The sequence below is a fragment of the Colobus angolensis genome, unplaced genomic scaffold (genome assembly GCF_000951035.1).
Source record: "Colobus angolensis palliatus isolate OR3802 unplaced genomic scaffold, Cang.pa_1.0 Scaffold91, whole genome shotgun sequence".
In the NCBI taxonomy this organism is placed as follows: domain Eukaryota; kingdom Metazoa; phylum Chordata; class Mammalia; order Primates; family Cercopithecidae; genus Colobus; species Colobus angolensis.
In genome coordinates this window covers 5,163,647-5,178,310 of record NW_012123043.1, presented here as the reverse complement: position 1 = coordinate 5,178,310, position 14,664 = coordinate 5,163,647, and the positions used below count along the sequence as shown (strand labels likewise).

General features: G+C 41.7%; 1 protein-coding gene and 1 pseudogene across 3 annotated transcripts in view; both read right to left on the bottom strand.

Annotated features, from left to right (window-relative positions):
- Positions 1-14,664, bottom strand: part of PPP1R12B (protein phosphatase 1, regulatory subunit 12B) — a 252,031-nt gene that overhangs the window by 152,912 nt on the left and 84,455 nt on the right. For 2 of the 3 annotated variants that reach the window (XM_011931766.1, XM_011931765.1), the window contains exons 6-11: positions 13,773-13,847; positions 11,574-11,653; positions 10,765-10,904; positions 7,606-7,718; positions 4,323-4,526; positions 1,559-1,641 (exon numbers count right to left, since the gene is read on the bottom strand). In XM_011931766.1, the coding sequence (XP_011787156.1) occupies positions 1,559-1,641; positions 4,323-4,526; positions 7,606-7,718; positions 10,765-10,904; positions 11,574-11,653; positions 13,773-13,847 (695 nt within the window). Of the gene's footprint in view, positions 1-1,558; positions 1,642-4,107; positions 4,527-7,605; positions 7,719-10,764; positions 10,905-11,573; positions 11,654-13,772; positions 13,848-14,664 lie in introns of those variants that run through there. The other variant, XM_011931767.1, reaches the window with a different exon arrangement.
- LOC105504389 lies at positions 2,611-4,029 on the bottom strand (annotated as a pseudogene).

Below are 14,664 nucleotides of genomic sequence, written 5' to 3'. Positions count from 1 at the left end.
AAACCCCATCTCTACTAAAAATGCAAAAAAATTAGCCGGGCATGGTGGCACATGCCTGTACTCGAGAGGCTGAGGCACAAGAATCGCTTGAACCCAGGAGGCAGAGGCTACAATTAGCCAAGATCGTGCCACTGCACTCCAGCCTGGGCGACAGAGTGAGATTCTGTCTCAAAAAAAAAAAAAGAAAGAAAAAAGTGTGTTGCAATCAGTCTTAGTAGTAGGTGGCTTTTAAGTTAAGCAGAGAAGGAAATGATGGGGGAAGATGAAGAAGTTACTGAGAAAAAAAGGTTATTACAGAAGGGGAAAGGGAAGGAAGACTTGCTGGAAGCCTCTTTAGCATTATAAATGAAAAGGTATCCAGGAAAATGCTGTACTAGGATTTTTGATCCACAATTGATAACTCAGGGTCTTTGTTGCAAAACCTATGGGTTTCCATGCTTCACAAGATTCTCTAGCACAATCCTTTTCAAACTTTAATATGTATTAATATTTGAATCACCTAGGGAATTTCATTAGAATGCAGATTCTAATTCAGAAGATCTGGAGTAGGGCCTGAGATTCTGGAGTCCTAACATGAACCCAGGGCAGGAGCAGTGGCTCACACCTACAATCCCAGTGCTTTGGAAGGGCAAGTCAGGAGGACCACTCGAGGCCTGGAGTTTGAGACCACCCTGGGAAACATAGCAAAACCCTGCTTCTATTAAAAAAAATTTTTTTTAAATAAAAATAAAATGTACCCAGGTGATACCAATGCTGCTAAGGTTTGAGATCACATTTTGCCCCGAGATGCAGCAATACTTCAAAATCCCTATATTTAACTAATTAGGAAGACTTTAATTTTACCTTCTGACAAATTAGAAGTTGGTCAATTTAATTAAATAACATTATTTTAGTGTTCACTATGTGTTAGGCACTGTGCTAGGAACTAGGGGTCCTTGAGAAACCAGACAGACACAGACCCTACCTTTACAGAGCCTGCTGGTGGGCTAAAACTAATGCATGTGTGGAAAAATCAGGGAAGACTTCCTAAAGAAGGTAATGTCTAAGCTGGAGTTAGAATTTGAAGAATAAAGAACTAGCAAAGCAAGGATATAAGAGTTGAGAGGTGGCCGGGCGCGGTGGCTCAAGCCTGTAATCCCAGCACTTTGGGAGGCTGAGGCGGGCAGATCACTTGAGGTCAGGAGTTCAAGACCAGCCTGGCCAACATGGTGAAACCCCGTCTCTACTAAAAAATACAAAAAACTAGCCGGGCGACGTGGCAGGCGCCTGTAGTCCCAGCTACTCGGGAGGCTGAGGCAGGAGAATGGTGTGAACCTGGGAGGCGGAGCTTGCGGTGAGCTGAGATCCAGCCACTGCACTCCAGCCTGGGTGATAGCGAGACTCCGTCTCAAAAAAAAAAAAAAAAGAGTTGAGAGGTGTTCTAAGCAGAAGGAACAAACAATTCATAATGTGGTAAGGAAATCTGAGGGAAAAATGCAGAAGAGTAATGCCCAGGAGATGACTATGTCCAGCAGACCTAAGAGGATGAGGACCATCTTTTGGCTGGTTTTAGGATTACCTGTTCTCCTTTTCTTCAATATCACTTGTGCTGTTGAGCTTCCGGGGTGCTAGTGAACTAATATAGCTTTTGTTTTCTCTCTCCTGTAAAATAAAAAGAAGTAAAGCACAAGAAAGGTACAATACTGGCACAGCGTAAAACATTTTGAGTAAAAAAGCAGAACTTAATATACCTATATAATCTTATTTCTGGATCCAACACTAATTCTATTTTGAGTGGTATTTACAAAAGGTTAGCTTTCAAAAGCTTACTCCTAACTTTCTTCCATTAAAAAACAGTATGAAGGGAAATAATTCTCATGGGAAAGTCAGGATGAGCAAATAAAGAAAACAGCAGCACAAATTATACAAAGCAGCACCTCTGCCAAGAGAGGAGGAGAGCCTTTGAAAAGCCACAAACAGAAAGCTCCACTCTAATATTCTTGATGAAATAAGATTTATGTAGTCCCCAATAGTCCCCAGTACATCTTTTCCTTGAAATACAGCTTCCTTAGGAATATGTACAATAGTATGCTGCAGAGTTAATCCAACCAATATGCCTCATCTCTTTTGAGTAGTCTCCAGAGATATAAAGCAAGAGGACTGTGATTAAAAGGAAGATGTGACCCCAGAGAAAAGCACTAAGAGAGTCCTATAAAATCTGGAACTAAAGAGTGAAGAAAATAAAAATTTACTAATCTTGAATGAATATACAAACTATTTGTGAAGTTAGCCTAACCATATTAATGAATGAATGACAAGTTAAAAATTATTTTTCCAAGTACTAATTTTCCTGAGCTTAATTTGGATTCAAAGCCCAGAGAACCTCTTAGGCCATACTGAATTTCTTTCTTTTTTTTTTTGCAGGGTAGGAGGCTTTATTTCACTGTGGCGGGAAAGCAGCCTAGACAGCGTGGGGCAGGCAAGGCAGCAGGGGCTGCCCCCAAGCCTGTTGAGGAGAAGTTGAGGCCGGCCCCAGCGGAGACCTAGCCCAGTGGGAGAAGGGGAGTTGGCGGGAAACTGGCTCTGAAGGAATGAGGGCCCCCTTGCTCTGAGCATTCCTCCTAGAGGGCCTCAGTCCCTCCTACTGGCTGGGCTGCACAACCCCCAATCCTTGCTGCCTCCAACTCGGAGGAGGCAGCTGGACCAGGGAGGGCAGTGGACAGGGAGCCTGGGGGAGTTAGGGAGCGCAGGGCAGGGTCCATGGTGTGCAGAGGGGGTGGTGGCCACCTGGGCGGTCAGTTCGTGGCAGGAATTACCACAGGCAACAGCAGTTGCCCCAAATAGCCACTTCCATGGGCTGAACCAGGTACCCTTGCTGGGGCACGGCTGGGGTTGCCCAGCATTTTCTGGTACAGAGCGGTCTCCATGCTCCGCTGTGCCCCATGCTTCTTCACCAGCTTCGAGAGCTCTGCGTGGATAGTCTTGTTGGAAGGTTCCAGCTTCAGGACAGCCCTCAGGATAGGGATGGCCTCACTGTACTCACCCTGCTGGGGCAGTATCTTGCCCTTGTGGAAGACAGCCTTGATGTTGTCCAGATGGTGCTCCAACAAGGTTGCAGGAGTGCGGGGCTGCACAGTAGTGGTCGAGCCTCACCTGTGAGGCCACCAGGTTGTTCAGACACCTCACCCTCAACTGCAGGAGCTGCTCCTCCTCCTCGAACATCATGTCCACTTTGGCGCTGGAGGTGATGGTCTTGATGGCAAAGTCATAGGAGTTGGTGGCCAGGACAAAGTCCGCCCACTGGTAGTGGGCACTGCCGCACTCCCACTTCTGGTTGGCCAAGGCCACGCACTCCTGCCCTATGAGCATCTCCAGGTCAGGCCAGTCCACGGCCATCTTTGGGGTCACCTCCAGGCACAGGGCTGCGTGCGGGGGATGTATGGGCTCCTGTCCTAGGGGATGTAGCAGTACATGTAGTCAGCAGTGACCATGGCTGTCTCCCCCACGTCCATGAGTAAGACACTGAGATCCAGGGCCTGGATGACCCCACAGACGCTCAGGGTGAACACCAGCTCCGGCTCCTCCTGCACCCACATGCCATTCTCTCGTGATGTCTGCAAATGCACGGTGACCATCTGGCCCCTGACTGGGCGGCTCAAACCCGGCGGCCCTGGGACAAGCATCTTCTTCCTCAACAGCTGGTTATGTCTGGCCACTCTTCTGGGGCCGGAGATGGGGCAGGCTCAGGCTCCATGGCAGTGAGGAACTCTCGAGCCAAGGTCCCAGGCTGTTCAGTCTCTTCCACCAGGGGCTGTCCCATGTCCTTCAGCAGTGGCAGTTCTCTAAGGTCATCTTCCTCCTCCTCTTCCTCCTTGCCCTCTGCATTCTCAACCCCATCCAGCACCTCGAAGTCCTCGAGCAGTGGGACCCTGGCAGGAGGCGGGGGCAGAGGGCTCAGAGGGTTCAGCACACGATGCCATGCTGCTGAGGGGATAGGAATTGGCCTTCTGGCTCCAGGACCCCTGCCTGGGGTCCTGTGCCCCCCTCCGCCATATTGAAATTTTTATGTTTCTGATCCATTTTTTGCTTTAGGTAAGGGGGCAAGGAAGACTGAACGAACCAAAAGGAAAAGCTATTTTTAAAGTTTTTTTTTTTTGGCCAAGTAAATAATAGCAAGCAAATAGCTACTTGATTAAACTATCAGTGTGCCTGTCTCCCTTTAAAGGCTTTGCATTTCCAAAATCAACTTAAGGACTAGAAAATATTTTCATTTGTTCCTAAGATTGAATTTTCATGGAAAAAAAAACTGCGTTGGAATTCCCCCATACCCTCCCAAACTGCACCTTATCTTTGTTGTCTAGTAGAGCAGAAATCCGAGGGCTTGAAGAGGAACGGTAGATGGAAGAGCCTCGGTCCCTTAGAGGTTCCCTGGAATTGGCCACCTCACTCAGCATGTTGTGGCTGCCAGTTTTTCTCAGTCCCAATCTCCATGAAGAAGGAGATTCATCTTTGGGCTCTTCTGGCTTGTTAAAAAGGCCAGAAGAGAACTACGAGAGAAGCAAAAGAAACAAAAAATAAAGGCTCTGATGATTCTTTTTCAGCCTATTTGCCTTTTCCACACTTAACTAAGTTCAGCGAGGCAACATAAGGTAGCTAAGAACAAATACAGGGCAGTCTTTCTGCCAATGTTCCCTCCCTCACCCGGCAAACACTAATAACCTCTCTAGGCTCTTTCTTCCTAAGTCAAAAATAGCCTCGGATTCTTCACACAGTGCTCCTACCTGACAGAGTTGTTATGAGAAATTAAACACCATTTGCTATCCTTGTGCAATTAATACTGACCTGGAACACCAGGAGATTGTATTCGAGTAATGTATCTTCTTCTAACTCACTGTGGAACTGAAAATAAGATACTTTACTTCTCTAGGTCTCAACATGCTCACCTGTAAAATGACGAGAATGAGCTTAATCCCTCCTTGTAATATGTGAAGACTGGAAAAAATGAAACCAGCTAATTTATCTTCTATTTTTATTTTAATTTGAAGTAGGGTCTCACTCTGTCACCCAGGCTGGAGTGCAGTGGCCTAATCAGAACTCACTGCAGCCTTGACCACCTGGGCTCAAGCGATCCTCCCACCTCAGCCCACCAAGTAGCTGGGACTACCAGCATATACCACCATGCCCGGTTAATTTTCTCTAAATTTTAGTAGAGACAAGGTCTCCCTATGTTGCCCAGGCTGGTCTCAAGTCCTAAACTTGAGCAATCCTCACACCTCAGCCTCTCAAAGTGCTGTGATTACAGGCATGAGCCCATGTCCAGCCAGGAACAAGCTAATTTATAAATACATTTTAAGGTACTATGATAAAGTGATTTAAGTTAACATTGATAAAAATTCTAGAAGCCACTCCACTTAAATTCTGCTAATTTCAAGGAAATTTATTTGATCTAGAGCAGCAGTTTAGAGAGCTTTAGATTTCACTGAGCAGCCCAAAAAAAAAAAAAAAAAAACCACAAACCTAGAGGTCAAAGGGTTGCTATCTTTTTATCTTTTAAATTTAATTTTGCCAAAAGAAAATAACATTCTGAAAGATGTTTTCTTTTTGAACTCATCATCACCACCATTTCATTAAAAATGAAATGTTAATATCAGAAAAGAAAGCTTTATGGAAAGCTCACATTGTCCTTAATTATCTCATTTTGCCATAAACTAAGGAAACATCATAGATCAGCATTAGGCCAAGGACCAGTTTGGGGTACAACCAGTCTTTGGAACACAAGCCAACAGAGCCTTCCTGAGGTCCAAGACCTTTTCAAGAAGACTTACGCCTTTCTTCCAATATGAGGCTACCTTTACTGCCTGATACAGTGAAAATAAATAAAAATATTAATCCCTAATCTCCAACTCACATAAGATTTTCTCTTTTCATCAGTCATCTGAATGTACACATGTATGTACTCCTTCCAGCTTTAGGGGTTCAATAATGTCAGCTTTTTACAAGCTACCCTGATTCTAAGGGGGAAAATGCCTTCCCCCAGCATCATTTTAGCAAAGTAGAATAAGTATCTGTGTGTGTGTGTGTGTGTGTGTGTGTGTGTGGTGGTGGTGGTGCTGTTGTTATTGTTGTTTTTGAGACAGGGTCTCACTCTGTTGCCCACGCTGGAATGCAATGGCACAATCACAGCTCACTACAGCCTTGACCTCCCGGGCTCAAGTGATCCTCCCACCTTAGCCTCCCAGTCCCAAGTTGCTGGGACTACAGGTGTGTGCCACCACGCCTGGCTAATTGTTTTATTGTTTTTAAAGATGGGGTTTTCTCATGTTGCCCAAGCTGGTCTCAAACTCCTGGGTTCAAGTGATTTGCCCACCTTGGCCTCCCAAAGTGCTGAGATTAAAGGTGTGAGACACTGTACCTGTCTAATTTAGTATTTTTCTATTGAAAAAAGTAGGAAGTCTAGGCATCCTTAGAAGCAGTGGCAGTATATGAGGTACACCTAAATGACTGAATAATGAGTGAGATTACATTTATTGGAAACCTCTTTAATTATTCACAATGATGCTTCTAGGGATAAATAAGTAGCCAGGCCTTTCTTCTCTCATTTCCACAAGAATACCACAAGCCTATCTTTCCAATTCATGAAGTGCTAAGAAGATCATTAAGTTCATACCTATATAACCACAGAGTTTTTTCAACAGCTTCACTCCAAAGAACTCAAATCAATTCTTAACCTCAAAACGACTTTTATACTTTGTAGAACAGGGTCATAATTCAACTCAGTCTCACTGACTAGAGCCTACAGATTCTCAGAGGCCTGCACAAAGTTACAGGAGGAGGTGCCTCTGGTATTTCAACAAGTTATTTCTACGTCTGCCCTCTACTCATCATAAGGTATAAAGACTTTACTCATGAAAGTCTTAAAGGAGAAACATAAAAAGGAGAATAATCATCAAAACAATAAATACTGGATGCTAGATATCTTCTAGCCCAGTCCACACTTTACATGTAGGCATCTTAACTTCAGATACAAAGAAAAGAGGCAAATGACAAAATCTCTTTGGCCTCGGACTACTCTATCTTATGTTATCTTAACACATGGTAGCCAAATTTGTTTGGTAATGACCTTATAGATTTTGGGTGGCAATGTTATAGGTTGAATGTTTGTGTCCTCCCAAAATTCATATATTGAAGCACTAATTCCCAGCGTGACTATATTTGGAGATAAGGGTCAGTGAGGAGTGATGAAGGTTAAATGAGGTTAATAGGGTGGGGCCCTAATCCAATAGGGCTGGTTACCTTGTAAGAAGAGAAAGAGATACCAGAGCTCCTTCTCTCTGCCATGTTAGGACATAGCGAGAAGGTGGTTATATTCATGTCAGAAAGAGGGCCCTCACCAGGAACTGAATTGGCTGGTACCTTGATCTGAGACTTCCCAGCCTCCAGAACTGTGAGAAATAAATTTCTGTTGTTTAAGCCACCCAGCCTGTGTTTTTTGTTATGGGAGAAGATTATGACAGGCAAAAATGTATTTTTTATTATTTTGCAAGAATGTACCTTTAAGGCCTTTCTAGATGTGTGCTACTGCAGTAGGGTAAAATCTAATTCCTAAATTAAGTAAAAAGTACTCACCCTCCTAGCAGAAGAAGCAGAGAAGGTATTCTGAGCTGGTGCTGGTATCTGCTCCGTGATGCTACTCTTGCTTTCAGAGTTGGAATGGTTGACAAAGGCTTCCGGCATTTTACCTATTATTTAAGACAAGAGAATTAACAACTACTAGTATAAAAATCTTATCTTTGTGTCTATGTCCTTTTCTGCTAATTGAAAAGATTTGCCCATTATCAAAACAGATTATTAAGGCCTTATAATGCTTGGATGTAAACTAACATAAGATCTCTTGCAACTGTTGGCAGAAGAAAATAAACTCCACGTTATTCCCATCTTGGTAGGCTCCAACTCTAACTTTCAGATAAAAACTGAAAACTATCTCCACGTTATTATATCATGTATAAAATCCATATATAATCTGTCCTTTGGGGATCTCATCCTTTTCTACAGTTTTACCCTTCACTTCTTATGCAGATAATTTCCAATATGGCACTTGGGTCCCTACTACTCTGGGGAGTCCCAGATCAAAGTCCAGATCTTAGGCACACCACTTGCCAGTTGTGAAACCTAACTCACCTAACCTCCTACAGTGTCAATTTCCCATTCTAAAAAGTAGTGATAATAATATATACCTCAGAGTGTGGCTGTGAGGATTAAAGAAAAATGTTTAAGTGTAGTGCAAAGTAAAAAGCACTCTACAAATGTAAAGTTTTATTGTAATTCCCTGAACTAGATACAATGTTTGTTACTAGTGAATACCATCGACTACACTTATATCTCTCATGTGACATGTATTTTATTCATGTATACACCTTTCTATTCCCTGACTAGATATATTCAACAAAAAACATTTAATGAATGTGAATGCCTGTTATGTACCAGGCATTGAGCTGAGACCTGGGAGTTCAACAATGAAACCAGAGTTCCCAGCCAAAATGATGAGTGCTACAGCAGAGTTAAGTAGGCACAGCTAGAGGGACATAAACAGAGAACAATCATGGGGTAGAAGAACAGTGAGGTGGCCCATTTCCTTTCAGCTTCCTATACCAGAAAAACCTAGATCCTATAGTTTTTCAACCTGCTAGATCCTCTAGTTTTCTACAGAAATCACTCAATGAGCATTAATGGCCTGAAATGAATTTAGGCTTAAATGGTACAAATGTTCAGGAGCAGGAAAGCTCAGGGCATGTTTGAGGAAATTAAGCAGTCCAACTTGGCCAAAATGTGTCCTTATCTATGTACAGCATTGGAAAGGTCAGCTGGAGCTAGATTATGAAAAGTCCTGAAGGCCAGACTGTGGGGCTTGGGGTTTATTTACTCTGTAGGCAAAGATAGAGTGAGGGAGGTGGTCATAGGTTTAAACAGAGGTGTAGCATAATCAAAAGGGTACTGTGGGTGTTTATGCCAATAGCAATGTGAAGACGGGCTACAGAGAACAAGAGATCTAAGGCAAGGGTACAAATCATAAAGCAATGACAGTCATTCAGGCAGCTCCCTCCCATTTTTCTCATACCTTAGCAACTAACAAAAGTAATCTAGAATAGAGCAAGTTCAGATATTTGTTTCAAATATTTGAAGCCCAGAACATGTAAGTACTCAATAAATAATAAAATATCAAAAAGATGCACATTTATAAATTCTGATAGGTACTACTATAACATTTCCAGAGCATACTGTGCATGATAAATAATAGAAGTTCAAGTCTCAATGAATAAAAAGTCAACTCCTATACTGTAAACTTAGCTGGTGCCTTTCTTCTCTGTAGAACTGGATGGTTCTCTGACTTCCTTTTGGTGACTGACATTCAGTGAGCCTCAGAGACTAAGACATGAAGAAGGGTAGTATTCTCCCATCATGGAGAGAAATCATATCAGCAACGCCAGACCTCATGAGGAGCTGGTGCCCAGAAAACAGAGTAAGTTAAATTATATATATATTATAGGTAGGCCAACCATGGCAGAGTTCAGAGGAAAACACAGACTCCATTGTAAACATAATGTGTGACTCTTTCCCCTCTAGCAGAAACATTTCATCTTATCATGGACTCCAGTTTGGAGGGATAATATGGCAGTGAATGTGGGGCATAGGTACACTATTCTTTTCTCAGTGTTTGCCTGACTATAAATCAAAACTTGTGGATTATTTTCCAGCTTGTTGGTCTGACCATGTTCAACATCTCACTCACTGTTGGGGTTCCTGTTTTGTCAAACAATAAACTTAAGCTCTAGGGCCAGGTGTGGTGGCTCATGCCTGTAATCCTAGCACTTCGGGAGGCCAAGGCAGGCGGATCACTTGAGATCGGCAGTTTGAGACCAGCCTGGCCAACACAGTGAAACCCTGTCTCTACTGAAATACTAAAATTAGCTATGCATGATGGTGCACACCTGTAGTCCCAGCTACTGGGAGGCTGAGGCATGAGAATCACTTAAGCCTGGGAGGCGGAGGTTGCAGTAATCTGAGATCATACCACTGCACCCCAGCCTGCGCAATAGAGCGAGACTCTGTCTCAAAAAAAAAAAAAAAAGAAGAAGCCCTATATGAGGTATATATTATCAATAATAGCCATAAAGGTAAATATGATTTTCTTCCTTCCTTACTCCACAACTCACGAGAGGGAAAAAAAGATTTTAGGATTCTGTTTAGGAAATCAGGCAAACCTGAGAATTAAATGCAAGTATTCACCAGTTGGTTTGACCCTAAGAGCTTCTGCAAGATCTCATCTTCTCTGCCTCTCAGCATATTGACTTTTGGATTTTGGTTTCTATGCCATCTACCAACCCAGGGTAAGGAGAATTGGATTCCTCACATAAGAATTATTTTTTTCTTTTTAAAATTTTTTGTAGAGACAGGGTCTTGCTATGTTGCCCAAGCTGGTCTAGAACTCTTGGCTTCAAGCAAGCCACCCTGTTTGGCCTCCCAAAGTGCTGAGGCACTGTACCCAGCATGCACCTAAGAATTCTTTGTGCACCTTATCCTATGGCTCCACAGGAATTGGTAGATATAGTCTAACATAGCTCACAGTTTTTATATAAGGGGGTCACTGGCAATTTGATATCTTATCCTTGAAAACTAAACTTCAAGCTCTTTTTGGAGTCCTGTGAGGCCTGGCTAGCTCTCCGACAACGAGTAATCTCCTTACACTATGGAGATAGAGGGTCTTTACTATGAACAACTTTGCATTACCTGCCTCCTTCTCAGTTTCTGACTCAGAAGCTTCATCTTCACCTTCCTCCTCCTCTGAGCTGGAGCTACTAGATTCTTTGTTCTCTTCCTCCATTTCTTGGGACTTAGGTGTCTCCTCCTCATAGAGCATCTTCTCTTTGCTAAATTAAAGATGACAACTTGAGTGTAATTCAGAAGTGATAATCAGGTATAATAAAGGGAACAAGTCTATAAACCTGTATGTGGAAGCAATAACAGAAACACATTCAAATTCTTCTTTACATCTGTGTGTTCTTCCAAACTCTTCATTTTTGCAGACTAAGATTTAGTATTTGACTACAGAGTATGGCTCAAGGAAATCTGGCCTGTTTAACACACAGAAAAAAGGAGAGCTATGAATTTTGATGACGGTGGATAAATAGTCAAAAAAATAATTTAACAAATGTTTACTGAGTACTTATTACATGCCAGGAATCATGCTAGGCACTGGTATAGTCATAAACAAAATAGACATTGTCTCATTGTCTCTGAGTTCATGAAACTTACAGTAAGCAGAGGCAGAAGTTGAGACTAAGAATGCCTAAGCCAGGATTTTAAAATGTTGAAATGCTGCACACAGTCTAAATTAATTCTGAAGTTTAAAACACAGTCAACCTTCTTAAGTGTCTTCCTCACATATCAATGCCACTCTCTTGTTCCACATACTTTCCCACAAGTTTATAGATCATTTGGCTAAATACAAACACAGAGTTTCTTCACTTTATAAATTCTGAAGTATGTGACTGACACAGAGCAAAGCTCATCCCACTACTCAAGCCTAAATGTCTTACTTCTTAAAGAACCCACTCTGCATCTTGCTGTTCAGGTCTGACTCAATGAGTTTATTCCGTGTCTCCTTTTCACTTCGAAGCTGGAAACGGAGAAAACAGAGAGAAAAGGGAAAAAGTTGACTATTGGTGAAAAATCAGCAGTATTGAGAACCAAAATGGTACTGTCATTCTGAAGAAAATAGGACCAACACCAAAGAGGTAGTGGGGAACCCGAGAAAAAGAGAAACATATCAGTTGGGTCTCCTTAGATGACAGAACTCATCCAAGGTAGAAGAGAAAAGCCATGGTGTTAAGAACTTCAATAAAACTGCTCCTATCAAATATCCAAACCCAATCTTCAAAAAAAGTCTAGATTCTGAAGGATAAAAAGCCAAAAGGAACCTGAAAGAATTCTTTATGATTCATATACTGAAATAAGTTAGCAATATTTCTAAAGAAAACACAGGTACCAAATGGGAAATAAGCCCTTAGAGAAAATGGTCTGCTATTTAGATGCATGCTCTGCATGCTCTAGACAAAATGTATTTATATCCCTGGAACTCAAAGTTATGCAGAGGGCAAAGATAAGTACCATTCCCACTGGTGTAGAAATATTATTTCATGAATAATACTATTGATGTTCAAAGACCTTACCATGCTAGGTAGAGAATACACAGGAACTCTCTATTTTTGCAACTTCTGTGTGAGTCTAAACTTATTCTAGAAAAAGTTTTTAAAATTACAAGAACCACCTGGTGCGGTGGCTCACACCTGTAATCCCAGCACTTTGTGGGGCTGAGGCTGGCGGATCACGAGGTCAGGAGATCAAGACCATTCTGACTGACACGGTGAAACCCCATTTCTACTAAAAATACAAAAAATTAGCTGGGCATGGTGGCGGGCACCTGTAGTCCCAGCTACTAGGGAGGCTGAGGCAGGAGAATGGCGTGAACCTGGGAGGCGGAGCTTGCAGTGAGCGGAGACTGTGCGCTGCACTCCAGCCTGGCCGACAGAGTGAGACTCCGTCTCAAAATAAATAAAATAAAAGTAAAAAATAAAATTACAAGAACCTAACTGTGCAAAATATACAACTTATAATTAGGAAGGCTGTTGCTGCTAAATAACAGCATTGACACTGTATTTGAAAATCCTGGTTTCAGTGATCCTGACTGCTCAACAAAGAGAACAAAACAAACTTTAAGTTGTGTTTGTCTGAGCTTTATGTACGTGACTTTTCCACTGAGCCTTAAAATAACCAGAATCTTCACTTTACCATACCAGACATAATGCTGAACACAACAGAGGTTAGGTATGGTTGATCTGTCCCATCATTGTGTAGTTCTTTGATTCAGAACTGCTGTTTTCCACATTTGTCCTAAACTTTAGTTTACATTACCTGAGTGATAGCATGTGCAAAAGAAAAAACAAAAACAAAAAACGTCATTGATTTTTTTGCCCCTAATGTCCCACCCTAATGTCATTGATCTTTATTCTCCCCACTCAAATTATTCATCTGCTTTACGAGTAAAAAATATGGCTTATTCACTCTTCATCTGTGTATTGGGTGGGTTTTCCATCCTGCAGTCTGAACACAAATACCATACTTATGTAGTTCTCCTGTATAGCACTAATTAAGCCAAAGGCATGCATGACCAAACAATAAAAGATTCAAAATGAGGAGCAGAGAAAGGAGGACTGAATTCTGGATGTTTCATAAAACTGGAGTAAGTATGAATCACTGACCAAATACTCTCTATATGTCAGTTTTAGCATTGTGTGTATTTCCTTATTTTTTAAGAAATAAATATATTCTTCTCTGTAATCAATGTGTTTAAATAAAGATAGTCTTTTAGTCAATAAGAAAGAGAAAAGCTACGAGGTGTCCTCCACTCTGGTACTTTCTATTTGGAAAAACATATGATTTGAACATATCCCATTCATTTTCTAGAAATCAAGGGTATTAGTTTTTTGCGGCTGTTTTTAACTTTTAGCTCCTTGAAGGCTATCTTATAATGAGCAAAAATCCTGAACAATAATGGTTTCTGGGATATATTCTTCTAACAGCCTGTTTATAGTTCCTGAAGGGAACAATTAACATCTCTGGAATGCAGATATGTCCATTTCAACTCTCAGCAGACATAACTGAAACAAGCAATCGAGATACTCGGTGTGAACTGCAAACTATTAGAAAAGTTTCAAAAGCACCAATCAGAGACTCACCACATTCTGCTTCTTCTGGAGCATCTCCAAATGCTCCACGAGACCCTCATCAGCCACATCAAATGGTGTCTGGCCCTGGCAGAGAAAAGGAGCACTATGACTGATAGAAAACAGAAGCAGCAATCACATGACTTTATTAGGGAACTATTCAATAGTCACTTTTTGCTTTTGACTCCAATAGTAGCTGCTTTTCAAACTAATCTACCATACATTATGATAACACCTTCATCTATCACACAGGACACATAACGAGAAACACCAAATCCTTTAAATACAGAGTTTGTACAACGGTATTGCAGAAATCACACCATTTCTAATCCTTATTGCCACCCGGCAAATAATCAAGTGAAATCCCTACTTGTATCTGTTCTAAAATGGTCTTAATTGCTATGATAAATTCCATAAAGAGCTCTTCAAAACTTCAGAGGGAGGTTCAGGGCACATGTTCAATAAAGACTAAATCAAAGGAATCATCTTCCCTTAAGTGAGGGGAGGACTGACAAGAAAGTTACTCCTTTTAGGAAGCATCAGCATAATTAAGAATCCTGACCCATAGTCTGAGAATGAAACCTGGGTTCAGGAGAGATGTGACACAGATAAGAATATCTACTAATTAAAAGGCCATGTCTCTGTACTACCAGAAAATCAGTACACATATGGGCTGGGCACAGTGGCTCACACCTGTAATCCCAACACTTTGGGATTACTCAATATTATTCAATATTCACTTTTTGCCTTTAATTCCAATAGTAACTGCTTCCCTAACTGGTCTACCATACATTATGATAATGCCTTCATCTATCACAGAGGACACATAACAAGAAACACCAAATTCTTTAAACACAGAGTTTGGGATTACAAGTGGCAAGGCTGGGGAATCACTTGAGCCCAG